The 27,664-nt window shown below is 41.6% G+C and overlaps 1 protein-coding gene across 1 annotated transcript in view; it reads right to left on the bottom strand.

Annotated features, from left to right (window-relative positions):
* Positions 1 to 27,664, bottom strand: part of trpn1 (transient receptor potential cation channel, subfamily N, member 1) — a 173,055-nt gene that overhangs the window by 84,002 nt on the left and 61,389 nt on the right. Inside the window, exons 4-9 of the mRNA XM_048595966.1 lie at positions 13,117 to 13,230; positions 11,496 to 11,600; positions 10,048 to 10,146; positions 7,198 to 7,299; positions 4,148 to 4,249; positions 2,288 to 2,386 (exon numbers count right to left, since the gene is read on the bottom strand). Coding sequence (XP_048451923.1) covers positions 2,288 to 2,386; positions 4,148 to 4,249; positions 7,198 to 7,299; positions 10,048 to 10,146; positions 11,496 to 11,600; positions 13,117 to 13,230 — 621 coding nt within the window. The remainder of the gene's footprint in view (positions 1 to 2,287; positions 2,387 to 4,147; positions 4,250 to 7,197; positions 7,300 to 10,047; positions 10,147 to 11,495; positions 11,601 to 13,116; positions 13,231 to 27,664) is intronic.

Raw genomic sequence — 27,664 nt, 5'->3', positions numbered from 1 at the left:
CTTCCTCCCACCTATCCCCTCCTCCCACCTCAAGCCCCACCCCCATCTCCTACCTACTAACCTCATCCCGCCCCCTTGACCTGTCCGTACTCCCTGGACTGACCTATCTCCTCCCTACCTCCTACCTCCCCACCTACACTCACCTTTACTGGCTCCATCCCCGTCTCTTTGACCTGTCTGTCTCCTCTCCACCTATCTTCTTCTTTATCCATCTTCTATCCGCCTCCCCCTCTCTCCCTATTTATTTCAGAACCCCCTTCCCCTCCCCCATTTCTGAAGAAGGGTCTAGGCCCGAAACGTCAGCTTTCCTGCTCCTCTGATGCTGCTTGGCCAGGAATGATACTTAGCCCGTTTCTGCTAAGATTCAGCCCAGAGTTGGAATTTCAATGGTGGTTAACCCTCTCCCTTCCTTACCCCTACCAACTCCACAAAGGCAGGACTCAGGCAAAATGAGGAGCTTGAAACCCCACTGTCACAGGAGGGTCTCTTCCACAAAGTAAAGCAATGCAGCAAACAGAAGTGATGATGAATTTGACGACTGCTGTAAAAGAATTCATTCCTGTATTATTCTGCAGCTTTTTGTTTTGCACTAATCAGGACGTGTGCTATTAAATACATGTCCATTCAGATATTTGCAGCAGACAAGGTACTGATTGTACCCAACCAGTACATGGACACAACTCAAAATACAGTATTCAATAATCAATGTGATTCTATTATTGGATAACAGTTGCTAAATAACCCCGAGTGTGCCAAAATTTACTTTGAGGACTAATTTAGGATTGTCAGTCCAGTTTGCAATGAGGCAGTTGCACATACTGAAGGTACATAAATGCACGGGGCACTGTGGTTTTCCTATCTGATAAAAAAAATTACACACCTTGTCTGTTTCTACTCAACAAAACAGGTGACAGTCATTCTCTGGTGCTTCCATCAGGGTAATGCCAAATCAGGATCAACATGCCAGGTTTAAGATTTAAATAAACCTTGACAGTTAACTACCAGTCATCATCTAACTTATGCATTCCTATGACAATGCCTCCACTGATCACAATCAACTTGCCAACCAATCAGCACTCTTCTCCCATACAGTATAAATGCTGTTTTCCCATTACATTAGTATTTCTTGTGAATTGTTGTGCTCAGTCTCAGTCAACATATCTTGACAACATATCTTTTTCAGCAACATTCAAGTTCTGTTCTACCAACGACTGTTTGGTGAATTGTTCCTTCATGGAAGATGAGAGTGAGCCACAGGGATTAATGCCGCTTTCTTGATTTGTTGAACCTGAAAAATATACTGCAATATGTTTTTTTTTCAAATTTCCTTTCCTGAAACTGCAAACCAATGGACTGGTCCATCAGAAGTGACAGTTCACTGGCACCAGAGAATTGGCATCCTTCAATGTTTACCAATGATTGTCATTTGGTTTTAAACACAGTCCAAGTTGGGTCACTATATAAGCAACTCTTCCTGGCTTTCTCCCTTAGTCAAGCTCTGACACCAGACTATAGCGTTGCCACCTTGACTGAGATCAATTGACTCATTGCAGACTAGTTGAGCTTGAGAACATTCTAATGTCTGTGGCTCAGTATCAATTCACACACAGCATATAATCTAAAAGCAAAAGCAATATGCTGTGGATGCTGGAAATTTGAAATAAAAATAAAAAAAATGTGCTACAGAAAGCTCAGCAGATCTGGCAACATCTGTGGAGAGAGCAAAAGGAGTCCTTGCATTTCGACTCCACCTCTTTAGAACTGAAATTCACTGACTCCTTGGATTGCGCCATGCACAAGCAGTGCTACAGATAGCAAAGCAGAGCTATAGATTTCTGAGACAACAAGGTGCAGAGCTGGATGAACACAGCAGGCCAAGCAGCATCATAGGAGCAGAAAGGCTGACATTTCGGGCCTAGACCCTTCATCAGATTTCTGAGTAGGGTTCCCTTCCTGCAGAGACTTCTGAATGTTCCTCTCAAATTTTAAATTTAATGTTGATCTCGCTCGCTCTTTGCGCACCTTCTCTGCAGCCATAAAATTGTAATCTTCGCTCCGTTCTATGACCGTGATGCACTTTGTACGGTACAATCTGCCTGTATTGCATGCAAAACTAAACTTTTCACTGTACATAGTCACATGTGATAATAATAAATCAAATCAAATCAAATGGAATAGATGAATGTAGAAGGAAAGTTCAGACCAAATCTGCATTCATCCATAGGGTCAATGGCCAAAGACTGAAAAGGAAGTAAATAAAACAATCATAAAAAATGATGTGTTCTACCTTGTTGGGCATATGCAAAGGGACCCCTTTCTTCAGAAAGGCCAGTGCTGTGTCAGGGTGGCCACACTGTGAAGCAATGTGCATCAGTGTACTTCCATCCTGCAAGAAAAACAAATAAAACATATGATATGCAGGTCACAAGCATTTATTTGTTTAATGGTAATTGACTTAAATTATTTAATTAAAACTAAGCACATGACCAGCCTGAAGCTGCAGTCGGTCTCTGCAGCTAAGGAATTGAGATGTACAAGTTGGATTCCTCATCTTTTCTGACGAACTGCTCTTCACCAAGGTAGCAATGACTTAAATGTCATTGGGATGAGGAGGAAAAACAAAATAAATCAGCTAGATCTACATGCATGTAGTTCTACCTGGTCTGGGTTTGAAGATTCACTGTCTCCATGTTGCATTGCTGACAGTCTAACATTAGTTTCCCTGTTTTATGTGCCTTCTGGGAGCTTGGTCTAGTTCTGGTTTGTGCTGGCACTCCCTGTGTGCTATGATATGTATTCAGAGATCACTCATAGTTTGGTGCCTATGTCTATATGCATTAGTGTCTCTGCTGTTCGCCTGACAGTGTAGCATTGGCTGCAGCATGGGATTAAATTCAGCATTGCTGTACTATCATGTATCAATAACGAATTCCAAGGCAGAGACCTGCGCAAGGTTTTGTGTTCTTGATTAATTCATGTGTGCTTTTGACTAAAGCAGTTCTGGCTTTGAAATCTCATCCTGATTGCACATCACTGGTATCTGAGCCAGGTATCCCATCGCCAAGTCACTTATTTACATGTGCAACGTACTTGACATTGGTCCAGCTTCCTCAGAGCCAATTCTCAGATTGAACCTCTGACACTCCTGTTATTATCTGTCAGCTAGGGCTCCTCAATTGGACCAGATTAACAGCCCCAGTCAGAGAACTCATATTCTATGAGGTCTACCTGGCTGACCTCGTTATAATCACTCCAGAATTAATCCTGGTTTTAGGCATTGTCCAATTTTTAGCCTACTAGAATCCAATTGATTAGCATGCAGCCTAAGATTTTTTTTTATTTGCTTATGCATTTATCTCATTTATGAGCATTAATGAAGCATAAACTAAGATGGATAGCTCCTTGCATAAATACCAACGCAGTAATGCATTGGTTAGGTTATTGGACAGGTAATCCAAAGGCTAGTAATAATGGTCTGGAAAAGAGTTCAAATCCAACCATAAAGGTTGGGGAACTGAACATTTAGTTAAACAAATTGTGATCTATTTCTTAAAGAAATCTAGTCTCTTATGGTGAGATTGAAACTATTGGATTATTGATTGTGAGCCTAGGTAAAAAGTAAAGGAGGCATACATAAGGTTTAGGAAGCTGAAGACAAACAGAGCCCTCAAAGAATACATAGAAAGCAGCAAAGAACTTAAAGAACAAATAAGGAGGGATAAATGGGGCCATGAAATGTCCTTGACAAACAGGATTAAGGAAAATCAACTTCTTCAGGTTGATTATTTTTTTTCTGATTCTTGTGATAGTGAATTTTCAGATTTAAATAAGCATTTAATGCCATCTGATGATAAACAGGACAGATCAGAAACCCTGGCTACTTTCCAATAGACAGGATATTTCTTTTCCAAAGTAATTTTTCTTTATTTATTACTTACGGGTTTTATCATATTTGTCTTCTGTCCATGATTTCTGGTGTTGAGACAGTAAGAAGAGTTTATTCACAACTTCCTATTCACCATGTTTGCATAGCTGCTTCTATCATGTGTCCTCAGCTTAAAGTACTTAGTGTCCCTTTTGAAATCCTATTTATTTGAGTTACTAAGGAGGTATGCCAGCATTTGAAAACTGTGAATGAAGGAAGTACCTTGGTTCGGGCTAACACATTAGACTTGAATTTCCCGGTCAATACTTCAACTGCATTTGTGTGTCCTCGTTCAGCAGCGATGTGTAACGGGCACCGATCCAGCTGCAACACAGAGGAGGCACTGGTTCATATTAAATATTAAAAAAAATTCATTGCGATTCAATACTGTTGACCTCACTTTTAGACATACCATTCTGTTTGCATTGATTATACTTATCAATGCCTTGTAGATTCCTTTTATATTCTCTGCAAGCTTCATTTTAATTGCCCAGAAATAAAACAAGTTGCAGTTTTAGTTCGGGCTTTCACAAAATCGCAAAATTATTACAGACAAGGGAGATCTTGTGGCTAATTCAAACAGTGGTTAGCACTGCTGCCTCCCAGCGCCAGGGACCCGGGTTCAATTCCACCCTCAGGCGACTGTCTGTGTGGAGTTTGCACATTCTCCCCATGTCTGTGTGGATTTCCTCCGGGTGCTCCGGTTTCCTCCCGCGGTCCAAAGATGTGCAGGCTAGGTGGATTGGTCATGCTAAATTGCCCATAGTGTTCAGGGATGTGTATGTTAGTTGGGTTTATAGGGGGATGAGTCTGGGTGGGATGCTCTGAGGGTTGGTGTGGACTTGTTGGGCTGAAGGGCCTGTTTCCACACTGTAGAGATTTGATGATTGATGAGAGTGAACTTAGTTTGTCTTTGACGTGAAGTTCTGGGCTAGGATGGATATGAAGGCAATAGAGAGTGGGGGCAGAAAAGATTTATGACAATGGTACCAGTGATGAGAGTCTTCAGTTATATGGATTGATTTCCAGGATTGTTCTCATTCAGGAAGAGAAGGTTGAAAGGAGATTTGAAAGGTATTAAAAAATTTGTGATGAGTTTGGACAGAATATATAGAAAGATAAACTTCCTATTGGCCAAAAGGTCAAGAACCAATGGACATCATTTTAAGCTGATTAGCAAATGAATCACAGGCAACAGGAGGGAAAACAACCTTTTATGCAGGCGAGTGGTTAAGATTTGTAATTAATTGCTTGATAATGTGATGGAGGTAGGTAGAATTGGGGCTTTCAAAACAGAATTGGATAATTAAATGAAAACAGTAGAGTTGAAAGGCTATGGGGGAAGAGGCGGGAAGTGGAACAGGTTGCGGTGGTCTTGTAGAGGGCTGGCACAGAAATAATTGTATGAATGGGGTCCTTCTGTGCTAGTTGCAGTCTATGATCCTAAGATTCCCTTTTGCAGTTCTATCCAATTGTTTCTTAAGCGATTATTTCCACATTTGTGTAAAGAATTTCCAAACAGTAGCCCATGAAGATATTTTCCTGATTGTCAATCATCATTGGCAAGGCAGCACTGCAGAAATGAATGGCTTGCTCAGCCATTTCAGAGTTAACCACATTGCTGTGGATCTGGAGTTATATGTAGACCAGACTGACAGCTTTCCTGATCTGAAGGGTAATACTGCACCAGATCAGTTTTTACAACAATCAATGGCAGTTTTGTGATTACTATTACTCACACTAGCATTGGATTTTATTTATTGAATTTAAGTTACAATAACTGCTACAGTCAGCTTCAAACCTGTGTCCCCAGCACATTAGCCTAGCTTTTGGGTTATTAGTCCAATAACATTACCACTCTACCATTGTTTCCTTTCACACCACAGCTTCATCCCAGAACACACAAGTTTGAATTGTATTACATTGCCGCTGTCTTATTGAGAAACTATGCTGGATTATCTTTTTTATGTATTTTTAACAATTGGGTAGTGTCCCTACCTCTGAGAATGAAGCTCTGGACTTTATGGCCAAAGATTTTTTAACATTTTTAACTTGGCCAAACAAATTAATTGTTAACCTGGAAATCCTGCTTATGACGTGTGGTAAAAGTGCGAGAATCTCCTGGTCAGCGACAACTAGGAGCTACAGCCATTCAAAAGATTCTGTGGTAAGCCTCTTCCTCACTTTGAGGGACTGCTGGTGATGATGAGAACTTTTATCAATATACGTACCACTTAAAGCTTACTTCTTAGATGTTCCTGTTCCAGAATTGGGTTTCTCTAGCTTTTTCTCATACTGCAATTATCCCGTTAATTCCTTGGCAAGAAACGATTACGCTGAGTTGTTATAGAAGTCATTAATGTCCTTCAATAAGAAGAGTATCAGCTCCTACCTGTTGTAGCCTACATGTAAACTCCAGTTAACCCTTAATATTCTCACAGCTGAGCCATAAATACTGGATGATCAATGTCATCCACAGACCAAGAACATAATCTTTATAATGAGAACTCGTAACAAATAATTTATGCATTTTTGTTTGTCTTATTTCTCTGGTGTTGTATTTTAGTGATTCCTAGCTTCATTTGTTTGAGACCTTTCTCTAAATTATAAGAATGGCATATGTTTTTGTCGTGAGCAAAAGGACTTACCTTTGAAGAAATGTATTACAAATGTGGCCTTTCCTGATCTCAGATTGCCCTAAAGTATATTTTCAGCCAATCAGCTTCTTACTTTTTGAGGTGCAATCACTACAGGAGATGTGCACGACAATTTGCATACAGGAAGTTATCACAAACAACAATGCGCTATTGACCAGATTATCTTTCTGGATAAAAACCGAAAGAACTGTGGATGCTGGTAAAATCAGAAAGAAAAATAGAAATTGCTGGAAAAGCTCAGCAGGTCTGGCAGCATCTGTGAAGAGAAATCAGAGATCTGAGGAAGGGTCACTGGACTCGAAACTTTAGCTCTCATTTCTGTCCACAGATACTGCCAGACCTGCTGAGCTTTTCCAGCAATTTGTTTTTGTTATCTTTCTTTTGATGTTGGTTAGAGGATAAATATTGGCCATGATGCTAGGGGGGCTGTGGGTGCAAGGGTGGGTTCCAGGGGCTGTGGGGTCCAAGGTGAGCTCCATTTCCCTTCTTTGAGTTGTATGATGAGAGGAGCCTTTACTGCATCCAAAACACAGCAACATCTATTGAGCAGCATTCCCTCAGTACTTCAGCTTTCTGCATAATTTTTAACTCACGAGAATTGAAAATTAAATATACCTTGTCAGTGATGTTTGGGTTGGCTTTGTACTGATAGAAGACTTTCAGCATCAATTCATCTCCTTCCCACGCAGCAACATGTAAGGGAGTCTGACCGTCATCCTACATTGCAGAAACAAGCACAGAATGAAGAAAAATAACCTTGCTGTAAATTACCAATTGCGTTACATTTGCAAGTTCTAATTTGTACTGTCTGAGTTAAATGTAAAATTACAGTCCAGACAAAATGAGATTTTCATCTGGGTAATAAATAATTGGCAAAGCTCCAGGAATGTTCCTCCTCCTCTTTCTCTCTCTTTGAAATAAGGGCCTATTTTAAAATAGATGCAAAAGTCAAAGCAGACCAATTCCTACCTCAATACAACGTAAGCCTTGATCTACCTCAATGTTTGACCAGTCATCAGGCAAAAATTCCTCCACACTCTTGAAGATGATCAAACAAAAGGCCAGGAATCATTTCAACTTCACAAATGTTTCTAAGTTAACTTCTGAAACACAGCATGCCGAATGTGAATTAACTCCTGGGCAGCAATCCTTCCTTTGACAGAATGGATAAGTCATCCAGCACCCAAGTTGGTTAGCAAACACAGAGGTAGGAAGCTAATACCGTTCCTCTGATAAAGGACAATGGGAAAGTCCATCCACTGGGATATGAGGTTGCCAAACAGAAAATTGGCTCTTCATTCCAGAAAGAAGGAATTGGCCATGATTCCTCGATGTGTCAGTGTATCATATCGATTGGGGATTGGGGCCATAAACATTTGGCAAGTTGGTTTTATTATTTACCCATTCATTATCCTCACAGTATAGGAGTTGGGATGTCATGATGAGATTGTATAGGATGTTGGTGAGGCCTCTTTAGCAGTACTGTGTCCAGGTTAGGGGTCGCCCAGTGCCCTTTTCCTAGAGTGGGGGATTTCAAGATTGGGGGCATATTTTTAGGTGAGAGGAGAAAGGTTTTGAAAAAGACATGAGGGACAATTTTTTACATAGAGAGTGGTTTGCGTGTGGAATAACTTCCAGACAAAGTGATGGATGTGGGTACAGTTACAATGTTGAAAGACATTTGGATAAGTACATGAATAGGAAATGTTAGGAGGTATTTGGGCCAAGCGCAGGCACCAGGGCTAGTTTAGTTTGGGATTATGGTCGGCCTGGACTGGTTAGACTGAAGGGTCTGTTTCCATGCTATATGACTATATGACATTCAAAATCAAGCCCTTGGTTTAGTCCCAGTCTCGTGCACTGGGACCTGATCACATCAATTATCTAATCATAAGTATTAATTCTGGTATAAACAAAACCCTCCTCCATTTCGATCATGAATGACCATGTATGAATATGGGCACATTATTCCAGATTGCAGACTCACTGATGCCCTGTATAACAGAAGCATAGCCTCCCTACTCTTGCATTCAATTCCACTGGTAATAAATTGGTTCATTCTCTGGGCTTTCCTGATTACTTGGTGTATTTGTACACTAACCTTCTGTGATTCATACACTAGGACATCCAGTTCTCTCTGCAGTTCAGAGCAATAAATCCTTGCACCATTTAGATAACATGCTTCCATTTTATTTTTTCTGACAATTTCACACTTTCCCACATTGTACTTCCATTTCCAGATCTTTGCCCACTCACCTAACCTATCTTTTGTTCTGTTTGTAGATGCCTTCTGTCCTCTTCATAATTCATTTTTCTACCTAACACTGTGTCATCAGCACATTTAGCTACCATACCTTTGATCCCTTCAACCAAGTCATGCAGATAAATTGTCAAGAGTTGAGGCCTCAGCACTGACCCCTGTGGCAGACCACTCTTGACATTCTGTTACCAGTCTGTTAGCCATTGACTCTTCTATCCATGCCAATATGTTACCTCCAGATCATGAGCTTTTAGTTTTTACAATAACCTTTGATGTGATACCTTATCAAATGCTTTTTGGAAATCTAAATTCAATATGTTCATTAGTTTCCCTTTGCATCAATAGCACAAGTTGCTTCTTTAAAGAATTGCAATTAATGAATTAAACCTGATTTCTCTTTCATAAAACCATGTTGGCTCTGCCTGATTACATTGAACTTATTCAAACGCCCTGTTATAATGTTTTTAATAATAGCTTCTAACATTGCTCCTATGATGGAGGTTAAGCTAATGGGTGCATAGTTTTCTGCTTTCTGGCTCCCTCCTTTTTGAATAAAGGAATTACATCAGCTTTTCCCCAATCTAAAGGAACATTCCCTGAATTTAATGAGTTTTGGAAAATTAAAACCAACACATCAACAATTTCACTAGCTACTTTTAAGATCCTTGGATGAAATCCATCAGGACATGGTGACTTGTCAATTCGCAGTTTCAAACCTTTCTCAGTGCTACTTCCCTGGCAATTGTACTTTTCCTGAGTTCCTCTCTCCTTTCAATTCCTGATTCACAGCTATTTCTGGGATGCTACTTGCACGCCTCTCTTGTGAAGGCCAATGTAAAATATCTGTTTAATTCATCTGTCTTCTCTTTATCCTCAATTCCTAGACTCATTTTCTCTTGGACCAACATTTACATTGTTATCTTCTCTCTTTTTGTTAAATATCTGAAGAAATGTTTTCTATTTGTTTTTATATATTTTGGCAAATTTTCTTTCATTTTCTAATTTTTGTCTCCTTATTAATCATTTTAGTAATTCCTTTTTTTCTATTTTCTGTTCAATTTTTCACTCTCTACTGTCAAGGTAATTTGGTTGTTCAGTGTGCTAGCAATTAAGTAGAACTTTTCTCTTACAGTAAAATCAAGTTAAGGCTTTGGACCTTGCCAATTGGCAGCTGTCTAACTGGCCATCAAATATTTTGTACTCACATTTTGAAAATCAACGCCAGCACCTAACTCCACAAGGAGTTTAGCCAGTTCTGTATCTCTCTTTCTGCAGCAAACGTGCAAGACAGTGTCACCATTATCCTGAAAAGTAAGCCAGAAAATTAGCTACAGTTTATTTTCATTTCAAGCACATGTGTTCACAACTTATGGTACTGAATCTTCTGATGAACTAACATCCAGGTGGTCACATAAGGTCACAATTATGAAAATCTGACATAAGAACAGAAATCTCTGGAAATGTCAGCAGGTCATGGTATGCAGAGAGAAACAGGGTCAATGTTTCAAGTCAATGAGCTATAACACATGAACCAACTAGGATGTGCAGGAATCTGATTCTTGATTCAAGTGGTAATGCACTGAATACCGAGAGTGCTGCAGCTCTTTCATCTGCAGTAATTTATATATTTCTTGAAGGTAATGGAAATGGCAGTTGTGAGAGATACAAAAGATGCTGTCAATTTTTGTTAAGCTCTATTCTGCATTATCACACAAAGCCAAACCATAGAGTCCACAAAACCAATTTAGACCTAGTACAAGTGATGTGGACCATCACACCTTAACAAGGCAGCAGCAACATGAAATCTGCTGTGATTTTGCTCGTCATTAGATTTAAAAAACACGACAAACACTGGATTCCCAGAGGAATGACACAAACAAGACAGAGGCTTTACTGAATTTCATACTAGAATTAAAGGATGAGCAATACCTTACAGAACTGACAGTCTCCAGGGAAAAACATACTTGGATAGGCTCTTGAAGTGCCAAATCAAGAGCTGGGTAGCAGTAAAGAACTACAGAACTCTTTCTTGGGCTGAATGATCTTCTGCACTGTAAATCTCTTTCAGACTCTACATTTTCACATTAATTACTAAACATCTAACAGCTGTAGTCATGATGAAAGGACATTAACCAGACATGTTAAACTGTTTAATTTCCCAGAAATGCTGTCTGACCAGCTGAGTATTTACACCATTTTCTGGTTTCATTTCTGACTTTCAGCAATTGCAATATTTTAGTTGAGGTATTGAAAAAATCATCATTCTCCTCAATCAGCAACTGGCAGCTTGAGAGGAGACTTTAGAATATGACCCAGCCAAAGTATGACAGTACAAAATGCTGGAGCTCTGCTACATATCACTAACCTTCAACAATGAGAAGAAGCTTTTTACTGGATTCAGTAAAGAACATACCTCAATACCACAGAGCCTGGAGAATATCAAATCTTAACAGAAAATGAGTTTGCACGAGTCAAGGTAATCTGAAAACTAAATGTGGTCTAGTTTTGTCTTCAGCCTTTTCAAATTTATGCACTAGCTGTAAGGACTGGTAAGTTGAATGTACTCCGTTCAACATTTTACTCCCTTCGATGACAAAAGCCTTACTATACATAGCTCCAAGTTAACATGACCCACTCCTTTGCACACTTATACCTTCCTTTGGGTCCTGAGCTGCAGATCAGCATTAACACTGAGCAGCTCCTTGCAGACCGCAATATTACCAACTTCAACGCTTAAGAACAGTGGGATGCAGCCATCCTGTAGAAAGAAAAGAAAGTGAGACCTCACAATAAAAAACTTAGCAAGAAAAGTTGTGCATTTTTATTAGGGATAGCTATAAATGCTGATCCTCTAAATGAAAATGTACTTTAAAAAAAACCTTTTGCAATGTCAGCATTAAGGCCACATTTCACAGAAGGAACTCCAGCAAAACTGGTGTCAATAAGAATTGAGGGGAAACTCTCTGCTGGTTGTAGTCCTGGTAAGATGGTCATGGTTATTGGAGGTCAGTCATCTCTGCAGGAGTTCCTCAGCCTGTGCAGAGATAGTATTACAAACATCTGGAGCCGAGGGGCTTGAACCCAAGTCTCCTAGTTCAGAGGTAAGCACACTACCACTGCACTACCAGGATACCAAAACCCCTCAGGGGAGTACCCTAGGACCAGCCATCTTCAGCTGCTTTATTAATAACCTTCCTTTCATCGAGGGGTCAGATACTGAAGCAGTCCATGTCCAAAGCGATGAGATCAGGACAATGTCCAGGCTTGGTCTGAAAAGTGACAAGTAACATTCATGCCACACAAATGCCAGGCAATGACCATTTCCAATAAAAGACAATCCAACCACCGCCTCTTGACATTCAATGGTGTTACCTTCACTGAATCTTCCATTACTAATACCCTGAGGGTTACCATTGACCAGAAACTAAACTGGACTATCCATATAAATACTGTGTGCATATAAATACAACAGCTAACCTTGCAGATAATTTCTTTCAACGAAGTGTTTGCCGACATCGACAATTCAACAATGCTCACCTATAATATTTTTTATTCTGTGCATGTGCAACCAAAAAGCCAGATTCAATCAGAAATCTACTTGGTGACACCGTATTCTAATAGTGATCCTGCTTGGTAACACCACATTCAATCACTGAACTGGTTGGTAACAGCACATCCAATGATCTGGTTGGTGACACTATATTCATTTCAGTGACTACCTCATGTCACCACATTTAATCAGTGATCCACTTGGTGACACCACATTCAATTTGTGATTCACATAGTGACAATGCATTCAATCAGTAATCCATTTGGTGACACCACATTCATTCAGTGATCTGGTCGGTTGCACCACATACAATCAGTGATCTGGTCGGTTGCACCACATACAATCAATGATCTGGTCGGTTGCACCACATACAATCAATGATCTGGTCGGTTACACCACATACAATCAATGATCTGGTTGGTTACACCACATACAATCAGTGATCCAGTTGCCTTCCAAGGAACCATGAGGCTAATGGTGCAAAGCTTGTCAGCAACCTGGGAAATATTATCAGAGGGAATTCTCAATTGTTCAATATCTTGATAAATAATTGAGAATTATAAGCACAAAGGTTACATTTGAGAGTAATAGAAAGCTAATGAATATCCAAAACTGGATAAGCTACAAGATGACAAGTATATTAAGGTCAGCACTAAAAAAAATCATGATAGGGTCTGCACAGTCAGCTATAAACATTAATAATGAAGACTGTCCCATAACCTACCTTATCTTGCACTAATCGAGCATCTTTGTTTGAGAATTTCAGCAGAGTCTGAACAATGTTGAGTGCACCACTGGGTCGACTAGCTGCGTAGTGTAGAGGTAACTGATCCTTGTTCTGAAAAACACAGGAATAGTGCAGTGAGGTAGGTTTTTTCCTGACGAAGCCACGGATACAATCACAATTTCCCATGTTATTTTCATTTCTCATTGGCTGTTAAACAGAGCAGCACCCAAAACCTGGTCTCCTTCAAAAGAATCACTCTTCATAAAAAACACAGAGGAACCCATGTAAATAGAATCAGAAGGGTTTTCCAGATCGTTCAAACACTTTTTTTTGGTTCATTTGTCAGTTCTAAGAAAAAGAGGAGTGGTGAAGGAAAAGGGATAGAGATAAAGGAAAGTGGGATATTCATTGGAAGAATGAGGAGGGGGATGGGGGATCTCGTAGAAACCTATCAAATTCTGACAGGACTATACAGGGTAAATACAGCAGGGATGTTCCCGGTGACCAGGGACTCCAGAACCAGGATCATGGTTTAAGGATATGGAGTTGGTCATTTAGGACTGAGGTGAAGAGAAATTTCTTTACCCAGAGAGTGGTGAACCTATGAATTCTCTGCCACAGAAAGCAGTTGAGGTCAACACTTTGTATGTTTTCATGAAGGAGTTTGATATTGTTCTTTGGGATAAAGAAATCAAAGGAGATAGAGAGAAACGGAGCCGGATGATCAGCCATGATCATAATGAATGGGGGAGCAGTCTCAAAGATCTAAATGGCCTTGTTCCTATTTTCTACGTTTCTGTGGGTAGGGATTGAGGGTAAGGGAACATGTAGCGATTAGATGTAGGGGACAGGGAGGGGGCATGGTGTGGTGTTGATGGATAGTGCTTCAGAGAAAGGGGTTGATAGAAGACAGCGATGCTAGTGGGGAATATAGGATGAGATGGAAGGATGTTTCTGTGCAGAGCAGACAATTGTTTCAATGCAGAGACCCTAGCTACCCGGAGAATAGGAGAAAAGATTCGTGAGAAACATAAATGACAAATGAAGTATTTTAGTAACAAATACAAAGCCAAAACAAGTTAAAACAGTTGGTGAGACATATTAGGAGCAAAAGGCAAAATGAAGGCTGAGTTTACATCACAAAGGAAGAGGCTAAAGTTAATGTCACAATAGAGAAGGGAGGCAGATAAATTATTAAGAGTAGATAGAAAGAGGGTGTTGTGTTGCTGAGGGAAACGGCAGAAGCTCTATGCACATTTCAGTCTTCCTGAGACACGGTAATAGTGCCTCAGGACTGAAGGGTTACAAATGTACCACTCCTGTTGAAAGGAGGGGAAAGGACAATCAGTTTAATATGGATATGTTGGGAGTGATCATTAATCAGCACCAAAACCATTCTCCTTTAAAGAAGCATGGGTTAAATAAGGGACAGCCAGAATAGATCTGCCAAAGGCATATCATTCATGTCTGACCACCGAATTGAGCTGATTGATTAGATTAAAACGAGGGCAATGAGAGTATTGAAGTTATTGTCATATACATGGACTTTCAGAAGGTATTTGATAAAGTATTGCGTAAAGGGCTCATTCAGAAAACAGAAACATATGAAATTTCAGGGACAGTGGTAACTTGTGTATGTAACTGGCTTAGGGATAGGAAACAGCAAGTAATTAGGATGGTTTTCTGATTGAAGAGAGGCATGCAGTAACTGGTACTAAAGACAGAAAAAAAAATCCCATTTAAATGGAGTCTTTCTCAACCACAGGTCATCCAAGTCTCTTTATTGACAATGAAATGTGGATAATGTTGGAATATAGGAAATGCAATAACCAATATGTGTAGAACAAGCTTCCACAGACAGCACTGGAATAACAACTGGTTATTCTGCTTATTGTCACGTTGGTTGAGAGACAAATATTAGTCATAGCATTAGTAACTTGGGGTCTTTTATATTCCCCCTAAAGAGCACTCATTTAATCAAAACAACAGATTAGGTTTATTAGGATGATTATTATTGCTAATATTATGGCTGTTCTTGTTATACATAAATGTCTTGGAGGTAGACAGTGCAATTTCAAAGCTTGAGGATGGTACAAAACTTGATTATTAAATGATGTACAAGACTTCAGGATAAACTTCTGAAATGGGCAGAGACCTGGCAAATCCAATTGAAAGTTCAATGTGGATCAGTGTAATGTTGGTATGCAGAGGGTGACCATTATCAAGCACCAAAATCATTCTCACTTGAAGTGTTAATGATGATCTTTGGGAGGAACAAGATGGAGAAGCAGTATAATTCAAATGGATTTTAAAATGGTCCAAGTGATACATACTCACATCTCTAAAAGTGACAGAGAAAGATGATAACAGAAAGTAATTGCAGGACTAGGACACCAGGCCCTTCGAGCCTGCACCACCATTCAATATGATCATGGCTAATCATGCAACTTCTCTTTCTCTCCATACCCCTTGATCCCTTTAACCATAAGGGTCACGTCCAGCTCCTTCACAGAGTCCCTACAGTGTGGAAACAGGCCCTTCGGCCCAACAAGTCCACACCGCCCCTCAGAGCATCCCACTCAGATCCATCTCCCTATAACCCACCTAATCTACACATCCCTGAACACTATGGGAAATTTAGCATGGCCAATCCACCTAACCTGCACATCTTTGGACAGTGGGAGGAAACCAGAGCACCCGGAGCAAACCCACGCAGACACAGGGAGAATGTGCAAACTCCACACAGACAGTCGCTTGAGGGTGGAATCGGACACAGGTCCCTGGCGCTGTGAGGCAGCAGTGCTAACCACTGAGCCACTGTGCCGTCCTTCTTGAAAATATCTAATGAACTAGCTCCAACAGCTTGCTGTGGTAGAGAATTCTACAGGTTCCCAACTCTCTGAGTGAAGAAATTCTTTCTCATCCCAGTCCTGAATGGCTGACCCCTTATTCTTAGACTGGAACCCATAGTTCTGGAGTTCCCCAATATCAGGAACATTCTTCCTGCATATAGCCTATCCAGTCCCATCAGGATTTTATATGTTTCTATGAGATCCCCCCTCATTCTTCCCTTCCAGTGAGTTCAAGCCCAGTTGATCCAGTCTTCTTTTGTTAGTCCTACCATCCCGGGAATCAGTCTGGTGAATCTTTGCTGAACTCCCTCAATAGCAAGAATATCTTTCCTCAGATTAGGAGACCAAAGCTGTACACAATACACAAGTTGTGGACTCACCAAGGCCTTGTATAACTGCAGCAAGATATTCCCACTCCTATACTCAAATTGTCTTGCTATGAAGGTCAGTATGCCATTAGCTTTCCAAAAGGAAGCTAAGAAAGGATATAGGGCACGGAGCTTCACAAACAGAGGGATTAGAACAAAAGGAAATTTGGCTAAACCTTTACAAGGTTCTGGTAAGGCTTTCGTTGTTGTGTCTGATTCTAGGTGCTGCTCTTTCAGAATGAAACGATGACCTTGGAAAGAGTGCAAAGATGAATAATTTTTCCACTCAAGCAATAAGCCTAAAACTGAAAGTAATCACTTGGCATGACGTATCAAACTCTCTAAAAATGACAAATGTTTATAGACAATGAAGGGCACTGCTAGTCAGTTGAATGTCTTTTCAATTGTGTAACCCATTTCAGGAACCTAGCCAGAAAAGTGGGAGGCCACTCTTAGCTGGTTAAAAGGGTCTTCTGTGAAATAGGCATCTTCAACACTTTTCCCAGTGGATGTGAGTCCATAATACAAAACGGCTCCTAATTTGGGACCAAACTCGTGATGTCATTCAAAGGCAATAATGTGCTTTGTGTATTAAATAGAAATAGGTGCAGTAAAGGTCAGGATTAACTAGAGACAGGTTTATTTTGCAGCTGCTTGTGCTCTACTTAACCTCGGGAATGTTGGTGCTGCTTGACGCTCTGGAGCAAAGTGTTAAAATGCCTTCGTTACTAAATGCAAAAATTTATCCCACCAACAAAAAAAGAGAAAAACAAATAACAGGGATCCTAGCTGCACACAAGACCTTATAAGGTCGCAATGCCTCACCTACATCATAATCAGGGTCCAACACACCATGTTGCAAATCCCTTACAAGGCAGTGAAAGCTCATAAAAATCTATCACATCATAATAGATGCCTCATATATTATAAGCTGTGAAAAATACTAAAACATCAAAAGAAAACTGCGAAACCAGACGCAAAAGAAGGTGAGACACAATAATGCCGAGCTGTAAACCAAAACCACCAGAAGATTGTTTTTTACGAAGACGGCACCTACGCCGTCTGCACGTTGCCAAAAGGGACAGATCAAAAACGTATCGAAGGCGACGTCACATCAGAAGATTACCAAAGAGGAGGAGGAGGAGAAGAAGATGTTAAAATTGGACTATGTCAGACTTCGGCAACCATCCAGAAACATTAATGAATTTTGTGAAGAAAATGTCACTGTAATAAGATCATCTCTGGAAACAATTCTCTTGCTGCATCATATACTGCAGTAATTTGAATAAACTTCAAATAAACATTGTGTACCTTGAAAACAAGTCTTTTTATTAATCCCATGAAGTAATTTACTAATCCTTTATTGCTAATGTTTTCCTTTCAATGCTCCTGGTCAAACTGTGGGTTTCCTTCAGTGCGCAATACACACTGGTCCACCACATTCAGCTCCTGAACGGGCCAATCTCAAAACTAAAATAAGGTGATCAAATAAGGGAAAAAGACCCAAGAATCGCATTTTCCACTTGATTGCTTTCCAAATGCCATTCACCGGGAGACTACATTTAGGATGTTAAATACGTTGTGGCATTAACACTCTGCTGCTATTCAATCAGCCTGATGTTATTGACTCTGCTGTGAATGGGGACAGACATGTTCGACTATACCATCAACCTCACCCTGCACCTGTTCCAAACAGCAATCCTCAAGACCAACTAGAATCTGTCCACAATTAAGGCTTGATTGACTGGCTGGAATGAAAGCAGCTACTGTTTCTCACCAGCACGTTAACATCTAAAGAAATCATTTTTTATTCAAAGGGATGCAAGTGGCTGTCGAGCCCAGCATTTGTTACTTGTCCCTAATTGCCCTTGAACTGAGTACTTTGTTAGACCATTTTACAGGGCAGTTAACAGTCATCCACCACATACAGGTTAAGTCATGTAGAAACAGATAACATTCCCAAATGAAGATTAGTTTTGTTTTGTAGGATGCGGGCATCACTGGCTGGCCAGCATTCATTGCCTGTCCCTAGATGCCCCTTGAGAAGGTGGTAGTGAGCTGCCTTCTTGAACCGCTGCAGTCCTCCTGCTGTGGGTTGACCCACAATGCCCTTAGGGAGGGAATTCCAGGACTGTGACCCAACGACAGTGAAAGTTTGTGGCGTTCCCATATGTCTGCTGCCCTTGTCCTTCTAGATGGAAATGGTTGTGGGTTTGGATCTTTGTCTGAGGGTCTGTGGTGAATTTCTGCAGTGCATCTTGTAGATAGTACACACTACTGCTAGAGCGTTGGTGGTGGAGGGAGTGGATGTTTATGAACGTAGTGCAAATCAAGCAGGTGCTGTGTCCTGGATGGTGTCTAGCTTCTTGTTGGGGCTGCAGTATTCCATCACACTCCTGACTTGGGCCTTGCAAATGGTGGACAGGCTTTGGGGAGTCAGGAAGTGAGTTACACAATGCAGTATTCCTAGCCTCTGACCTGCTCTTGTAGCCACTGCATTTATGTGCTGAATCCAGTTGAGTTTCTGATCAATGATAACTGCTAGGATGTTGATAGTGGAGATGCAGTGAATTTAACACCATTAAATGTCAAGTGGTGGTGGTTAGATTGTCTCTTATTGGTGATGGTCATAGCCTGGCATCTGCGTGGCACAAATGTCACTTTGGATACGGACTGCTTCAGTGTCTGAGGAGTTGCGAATGGTGCTGAACATTGTACAATCATCGGCCAGCATCCCCACTTCTGACCTTACAATGGAGGAAGGTCATTGATGAAGCAGCTGAAGATGGTTGGGCCCAGGACACTACCCTGAAGAACTCTTGTAGAGATGTCCTGGAGCTGAGATGATTGATCTCCAACAACCACAACCATCTTTGTAACTGCCAGGTATGACTCCAACCACCGGAGCATTTGTCCCCTGATGCCCATTGATTCCAATTTTGCTAGGGCTCTGTGATGTCACACTTGGTCAAATGCAGCCTTGATGTTAAGGGCTGTCACTCTCACCTCACCTCTGGAATTCAGTTCTTTTGTCCATGTTTGAATCAAAGCTGCAATGAGGTCAGGAGCTGAGTGGCCCTGGCAGAACCCAAACTGGGCATCACTGAGCAGGTTAGTGCCGAGCAGGTGCTGCTTCATAGCGCTGTTGATGACGCTTTCCATCACTTTACTAATGATCAACAACAGATTGATGGGGCGGTAATTGGCTGGGTTTGATTTGTCCTGCTTTTTATGTACAGTATATACTTGGGCAATTTTCCACATTATTGGGAGATGTCAGTGTTGTAACTGTACTGGAACAGTTAGGCTAAGGGAGCGGCAATTTCTGGAGCACAAGTCTTCAGTACTATTGTCGGAATGTTGTCAGGGCCCATAGCCTTTGCAGTATCCAGTGTCTCCAACCGTTTTTTGATATCACGTGGAGTGAATCAAATTGGCTGAAAACTGGTATCTGTGATAAAAACTGAAAGAACTGCAGATGCTGTAAATCAGGAACAAAAACAAAATTGCTGGAAAAGCTCAGCAGGTCTGGCAGCATCTGTGAAGGAAAAAACAGAGTTAACGTTTCGGATCCGGTTACCCTTCATCAGAACACTGTGAACACTGTGAACATATCTGTAATGCTGGGGATTACTGGGGGAGGCTGAGATGGATCATCCACTCAGTACTTCTGGCTGAAGATCACTGTGAAAGCTTTAGCCTTATCTTTTGCACTAATGTTCTGGGCTCTCCCATCATTGAAGATGGGGATATTTGTGGAGCCTCCTCCTCCAGTGTGCTGTTTAATCATCCACCACCATTCACGACTGGATATGACAGGACTGCAGAGCTTAGAACTGATCTGTTGGTTACGAGATCGCTTAGCTCTGTCTATCACTTGCTGCCTGGCGTGCAAGTAGTCCTGTCTGGTCGCTTCACCAGGTTGACACCTCATTTTCTGGTATGCCTGGTGCTGCTCCTGGCATGCCCTCCTGCACTCTCCATTGAACCAAATTATTTTTACAAGCAATGATGTTTGTCACAATTGCTATCACTGAGACTAATTGCCTCACGTGGAGGAGTTTTAGGGGCAGCACGGTGGCTCAGTGGTTAGCACTGCTGCCTCACAGCACCAGGGGCCTGGGTTCAATTCCACCCTCGGGCAACTATCTGTGTGGAGTTTGCACATTCTCCCCATATCTGCATGGCTTTCCTCCAGGTGCTCCTGTTTCCTCCCACAATCCAAAGATGTGCAGGTTAGGGTGGATTGGCCATGCCAAATTGGCCCGGAATGTGCAGGCTAGGTGGATTAGCCGTGCGAAATGCAGGGTTACAGGGATAGGGTGGCTCTGGGTGGAAGGGTCATGTGGACTGGATGGGCCAAATGGCCTGCTTCCACATTATGGGGTTTCTATGGATTCTATGATTCTAATTTCATAATTCAGGTTTATTCATTGAGCTTAAATTCCCCAATTTACTCTGGTGGGATTTGAACCTATTCATAGCAATAGCCTGGGTCCCTGATTATTTGTTACTATGCCACTATGCCACCATCTAGGAACATTCAGCTTATTAAGCTTGCCTCACCATTTAATATGGTCATGTTTGACTGAATGCCATTTACAACACTTTTACCCACTCTATCCCCATAACCCTTTACGGGGAAATGGTTAATATAACCGTCCTGCTTAAGAAGGGAGGCAGGCAGAAGACAGTAAATTATAGACTGGTTAGCCTGACTTCAGTTGTTGGTAAAATTTTAGAGTCTATTATTAAGAATGAAATTGCAGAGTGCTTGGAAGTGCATGATAAAATATTGCTGAATCAGCACAGCTTCATTCAGGGAAGATCATGTTTAGATTTTGTTGAAGACGTAACAAGCAAGTTAGAAAAAGCATAGGCAGTGGACATGATCTATCTGGATTTCCAGAAGGCCTTTGACCAGGTGCCGCAAGTCCACAGAGTTCGGGGCAAGGTAGTGGCAATGGATGGAGGATTGACTGACTGGCAGAAGGTACAGCGTGGGAATAAAGGCATCCTTTTCAGAATGGGGTTCCACAGGGTCAGTACTGGGGTCACAACTATTCATGTTACGCGTGAACAAGCTGGACAAAGGAGCTGAGGGCATTATTGCTACATTTGTAGATGACACAAGGTAGGTGGAGGGACAGGCAAAGTTGAGGAAGCTGGGAGGCTGTAGAAGGACTTGGACAGGCTAGGGCAAATAAGTGGCAGATGGAATACAATATGAGAAATTGTGATGTAATGCACTTTAGGAAGAATAATTGAGGCGGCTTCAGAAATCTGAAGCACAGAGGGACTTAGGAATCCTAAGTTCAGGATTCTCTTAAAGTTAACATGCAGATTCAGATGTTAGGAAGGCAAATGCAATGTTAACATTTATTTCAAGAGGACTAGAATAGAAGAGCAGGGATATGCTGCTGATACTTTCTAAGTATCTGGTCAGACCACATTTGGAATATTGTGAGGAGTTTTGGGCCCTCTATCTAAGGAAGAATGTGTTGACATTGGAGGGGGACCAGAGGAGGTTCACAAGAATGATCCTGGGTATGAAGGGCTTGTCACATGAGGAGTGTTTGAGTCGATGGTGTTTAGAAGGACGGAGTGGGCTCTCCTTGAAACTTACAGAATACTGAGGCCTGGGTAGAATGGAAGTGGAGAAGATGTTTCCACTAGTAGGAGAGACTAGCATCTGAGGGGATATCCTCAGAGTGAAGGGAAAACCCTTTAGAACTGAGATGAGATTTTTTTTCAGCCAGAGGGTGGTTAACGTGCAGAATGCATTGCCACAGATGGCTGTGGAGGACAAGGCATTGAGTCTATGTAAGTAGGGGAGCTGCCAAGACACAGTCAGGCGTCTGGCCAATCTTTCCTTTGGACTGTCTATTGAGGTTGGTCAGCGGTCTGGAGCATATATAGCCTTGGGAGTCTGTGTATTAAATGGCAACGGGTGATTGTTGCCAAAAGGGGGTGCAGCATTCAAAGCTGGGAGTGGGGGTAGCAGAGACATATGTTGAGGTGGGGGGGCATGTATAATGACAGTGGGTATGTGGAACAGTGTAACAGGATGTGGGAGAAGGATTTAAAAGAAACAAAATAATACAGGAATCGCTTGAGAAACTCAGCAGGTCTAGCAGAGTCTGTGGAAGGAGAAACCATTGCAGTGAACATCACCATGGCCTCCACTGTGACGATGGATGTTCAGGTATCAGCAAGGAAGAAAGTGTAATGTGGTGGGTCTCCACATTGGGGAGGCGGGGTGAAATGGGCTGTCTCAATAGTGCAAGGTTAAAGGGGATGTGGAGATTCTCGCTGGGAAATTTTGGGGTGGGGGGGAGTGGTGGTGGTGGGCAAGGTGCCTGATCTGGTGATCAGGCAGAGCCCAGTTCTGATGAGCTCCGTTCTCTGTCATTATTTCCTGCACACTTTACACTAAATACAAGTGGAAATGAGTGGTTGAACACCCAGAGTGCAAGTCATTGTGCGTTTAATAGGTGAAAAAGTGTGCTTGGTCTCTGGGACATTAAAAGGGCAAATACATGAAACGTAGATGTGGCTCGTTGATGGGCCTTACCAGTATTTGGCTTTGACTGTAGGGCCCTGTAGGTCACATGAAGGATGGAATAGGTATCACTCCAAGGTATATCCCTTGTTGCTCAGAGCTGAGCTAGGACATTGAACAACATTACAGTGTGGGTGAGGAGACAGTGATTCTTGCTCTCAGTGCCATGAATGAAGAAGAATCTGCTCTTGCTTCCAGAGTCATGAGCGGGTAACTGTGAAGTAGTTACAGCTTCTGATTTAAAACAAAAACAGACCTGCAAGCGAAAGGTGCATTTTGAGTTTCCGAGACTTTTTTTATTTCAATGAGAAAATTACAAATGAGGCAAAGTGGCAGGGTGTGAAGTCTTCTGTGATGAGGGCACAAATCTCAGTGCCTTTGTGTTGGCAGAGGTGCAGTGTCCTGTGGCACTGCTTCTCTGCTGTGGGCATGACCTCCTTTGTCTTGCTGCTTTCTCCTGCCCAAGACACTGCCTCTGCTGCAAAGGATGATAATCATAATCATTATTGCCGAGACCCATGAACCATTGCTGCCTTCCTTGCTCTCGGCTAGACTCTCAATAATCTCTGGAAGCCTAGAACTGCCGTTAGGGCCCCAATTATTTATATTACTGATTAACGATTTGGTATTGGCATACAAAATCATATATTCCCATTTGCTAATGACACAAAGTTAGGTGGCATGTAGACAGTGCATACAAAAGCATGAAAGAACAGAGAGATATTGATAGACTTAAGTAAATGGGAAAAACGGTGGCAGATGGAGTTCACTGTCAGCAAGTGTGAGATTATCCGTTTTGGACCGAGAAAGGATAGGTCGGGGTATTGTCTAGATGGTATGAAGTTAAAAATAGTGGACATCTAAAGAGACTCAGTGGTCAGGTGCATAGATCATTCAAATGCCGCAAATAAGTGCAGACAATAATCAAGAAAACTAATGGAATGCTTCCCTTTATATCTAGAAGACTGGAGCATAAGGATGCAGAGGTTATGCTGCAGCTATACAAAACCCTGATTAGACCCCACTTGGAGTACTGTGAGCAGATCAGGATACTACACCTCAGGAAGGATGTTTTAGCCCTGGGGGGAGCTCAACACAGGTTTACAAGTTATGGGAAGAAATAATAAAAATTCAGCCTGTTTTCTCGAGAACCTGGAAGGTTAAGGGGTGATCTGATTAAGTCTTCAAGATGTTAATAGGAAAAGACAGAATAGATAAACTATTTTCACTGGTTGGGGCTTTTAAAACCAGGCCTAGTCTGAGAATTAGGGCCAGACCATTAAGAAAGATGTTAGGAAGCACTTCTACACGCAAAAAGTGGTAGATGCTTGGAACTCTCTTCCACAAACAGCAGTAGATGTGGGATCAATTGATAATTTTAAATCTGAGGTAGATAAGTTGAAATGGCAGAGAAGGGCTGTGTTGTCTACTCTTGTTTCTTATTTGTATGTAAAAGGGTGCCTGCCGGCTTTAGGATTGATCCATGCTGGAAATGTCAGCATTCAGACAAGAACTTTAAAGATAGAGTGGCCACGTGCATAGGTCATAACACTGGTGGCAACACTGCAGGTATTAAGTGTCCTCTTATTCCTGTAAATGAGAGAGACCAGCATCTGTGAGTAAACAAGTCACAACGAGGGTGAGAACCAAGTGCGGTCCTGCAATCCTGGGTAAGATGCTAAAAGATATGCAATGATCTTATCAAGTCCTTCAATGCCAACCTACATCCTCACGGTCACCAGTCTCTTCATCCACTGCAACCCTCAGGCATATTTTGCAATGTCAGTCAGTCCTATTCCTCAAGGTATCTCCATATATCCCTGTCTGAATAGCCACCATTTACAATCAGCCCCATCTCTCACCATCACCCTTTGCATCTGCTGAACATAACCATTCCGTACACTCATAACTCTCTGCAGGAGTATACTGTTGTATGTGTACCATGCCTTTAAGAGAGTTCACGTATACACCTGTGCGCATATAATGTTGAAACTCTTCCTGGCACTTAGTCCCTGTCGGCTTTTGTAAGCTGCATACAGAAATTAATTATTTACAATAATGTTTGCTTCATAACTAATGAGCTTAACTGTTTTAAGTAACCTCATACTTGCTGACAACCCCCTCATATTTGTTGACGCAGGACTTGAACACAAAAATCCCGGATGATTTGCCCAATATCGATCCCTCAAAAAACACCACAAAAACAGATTTATCTGGTCGTTGTCAGTGGAGAGAAAAAGAGTTAACCCTAACCCTACCGTAGTCATACCAAACTCGAAACACTTAATCTTTCTCTCTCCAAAGATGCTGCCAGATCTGCTGAGTTTCTCCAGCACCTGAGATGCCTCACTCTCGCATATTTAACAATGCAGAAACTTTCACCATACTTAAAAACTAACTGAGAGGGAAAGTGTGTTTTGTGAAAAATTGAGGATTAAAGAACCTGCAGAGTAGCAAATAATGAAGCTGCAAAGAAACTTTTCAATACTGTAGAACAGAAACAAGGCTGAAATTCAAGTTAAAAACTGAAAAAACTGCAGATGCTGTAAATCAGGAGCAAAAACAGAAGTTGCTGGAAAAGCTCAGCAGGTCTGGCAGCATCTGTGAAGAAAAGATCAGCGTTAACGTTTCGGGTCCGGTGACCCTTCCTCAGAACCGTTCCTCTGAGGAAAGGCCACTGGACCCAAAACATTAACTCTGATCTTTTCTTCACAGATGCTGCCAGACCTGCTGAGCTTTTCCAGCAATTTCTGAAATTCAGGTTAACGGTTCTCAGAAAAGGTCGGAGAAACATGGGCTCTCCATTTGGATAAGCATTATTTCAGAGGCATACATGAAAAAAGGTAGATGAATGTAAAATCAGTTGTAATCAAACTGAAAAAAAACAAAGAACTGCTGTTGCTGGAAATCTAAAACAAGAACAAAAAGTTGCTAGAGAAGCTCAGCAGGTGTGGCAATGTCTAAGGAGAGAAAAAAAACAGTTAATGTTATGGGTCCAGTGACCCTTCAGAATCGAGTTCTGAAGAAGGATTGCTGGACCTTAAATGTCTGATTTCTCTCCACAGATGCTGCCAGACCTGCTGAGTTTTTCCAGCAATTTCTATTTTTGAACAAATGCCTTCCTGCACATTTACAACCATCTCAGGCTCCCATTACGTAGGAATGCCTCCAACTAGATAAGGGAAATTCTATGAGCTGCAAAGAAGCTAGTCCCATATTCTATGAGCTCTATGAATACAGGCAAAGCCCTGATTATACTGAACAATCCACTGATGGTAAGTGTATATTGTGGTTGTGTAAACATCCTTTTGTGAGTTTTACCCCCATTATCCATGCCCGGAGGATCATGACCTTAAAAATAAACTGCAACACTTTCACACAACGATACTTTTTAAGGTAGTGATATTCACTTTGCAACACAACCAACAATGGACACCTCGTGTCTAACGTCAAACATTGACCTTATAAGGCAGTGGCCAAATTTCAAAATAACATTGACATCATAATTGGTCACCCAAGTAAAAAGACTATAAAACTGGAGATGTGGATGATCTAAGGAAAGTCAGTGGTTGAACTCTGAACCATGAAGGGGTGTGGGCGCAAGCGCAGGCGCAGGCGCAGGAATGCGTGCAAGCGGAAGAAGCGGGCGTGCAAACAAAGATCTAGTACTATTGTCAGAGCTCATCTTGTTCATCGCAGAAGAGCTGCAAGACGTTGTTAAGAAGCTACAATAGACCACAAAGAAATAGAATCATGTTTTGAGCTAGCAAGTGCTAAAGGAAATGTGCACAAGGCCGACTTGTACTTGAAGGGAATTTTATTTGAATGCATCTTCGCTACTTCACACCCGTGTTTCACTGATTCAAATTGAATAAAACGCCTACAAGTACTTGAAAGATTTGAAAGAACTAAAATGTGTGTGGCTCAATTTTGTTCATAGGATTATTAAGCTAATTGGCCCTATTTGCCCACACATGGTGTCAATAAAATAGGCTGCTTTGTCTTACGTGGACAAGCCCTGCTGATCAGCCCAACCATCTTCAGGTTCAAATCTCTAGTCATTATGGGCAATATGGACATCTAACCACGTCCCATTGACATTGACGGCATTACCTTTGCTGAATCACTTTGCCAATCAGGTATTCTACAGGCCCCTGAGCAAGGCCTAGTGATATTATTACTGGACTGTTAATCCAGAGACCCAACAATGTTATGGGGTAAAACCCATCTGTATCACTATTGTCCTTTAGGGAAAGGAAACTGTCATCCTTACCTGGTCTGGCCTGCATGTGACTTCAGACCCACAGCAATATGGTTGACTCTTTAACTGCCCTCTGGCCAATTAGGAATGGACAATAAATGTTGCCTAGCCAGCAACACCCTTGTCTCATGAATGAATAAACTTGTATTTGCCTTCCCTATAACCTGCTTGTTGAATAATGGCTTTTGGTGATTTATACAAGGGACATAATGTCAGGAAAACCCATCTGGTTCATTAACATCCTTTAGGAAAACTACCATCCTTACCTGGTCTGGCCTGTATGTGATTCCAGACCCACAGCAATGTGGTTTACTCTGAACTGCCGTCTGGGCAATTAGGGATAGGCAATAAATACTGCCTGGCCAGTGACACCCTCGTCCCATGAATGAACAAAAAGAAAAATTGCCTTCCTATTAACTGCTGAACCTGAATTTATACAAGGGATTTAAGTCACTCTACAGACTTTGTCATCCTCACCACTTACAGTGAGGTAATGCAATAT

Source organism: Rhincodon typus, chromosome 4 (assembly GCF_021869965.1).
Source record: "Rhincodon typus isolate 14 chromosome 4, sRhiTyp1.1, whole genome shotgun sequence".
Classification (NCBI taxonomy): domain Eukaryota; kingdom Metazoa; phylum Chordata; class Chondrichthyes; order Orectolobiformes; family Rhincodontidae; genus Rhincodon; species Rhincodon typus.
The sequence above is the reverse complement of the archived record's forward strand: the minus strand, read 5'-3'. Positions and strand labels throughout refer to the sequence as shown.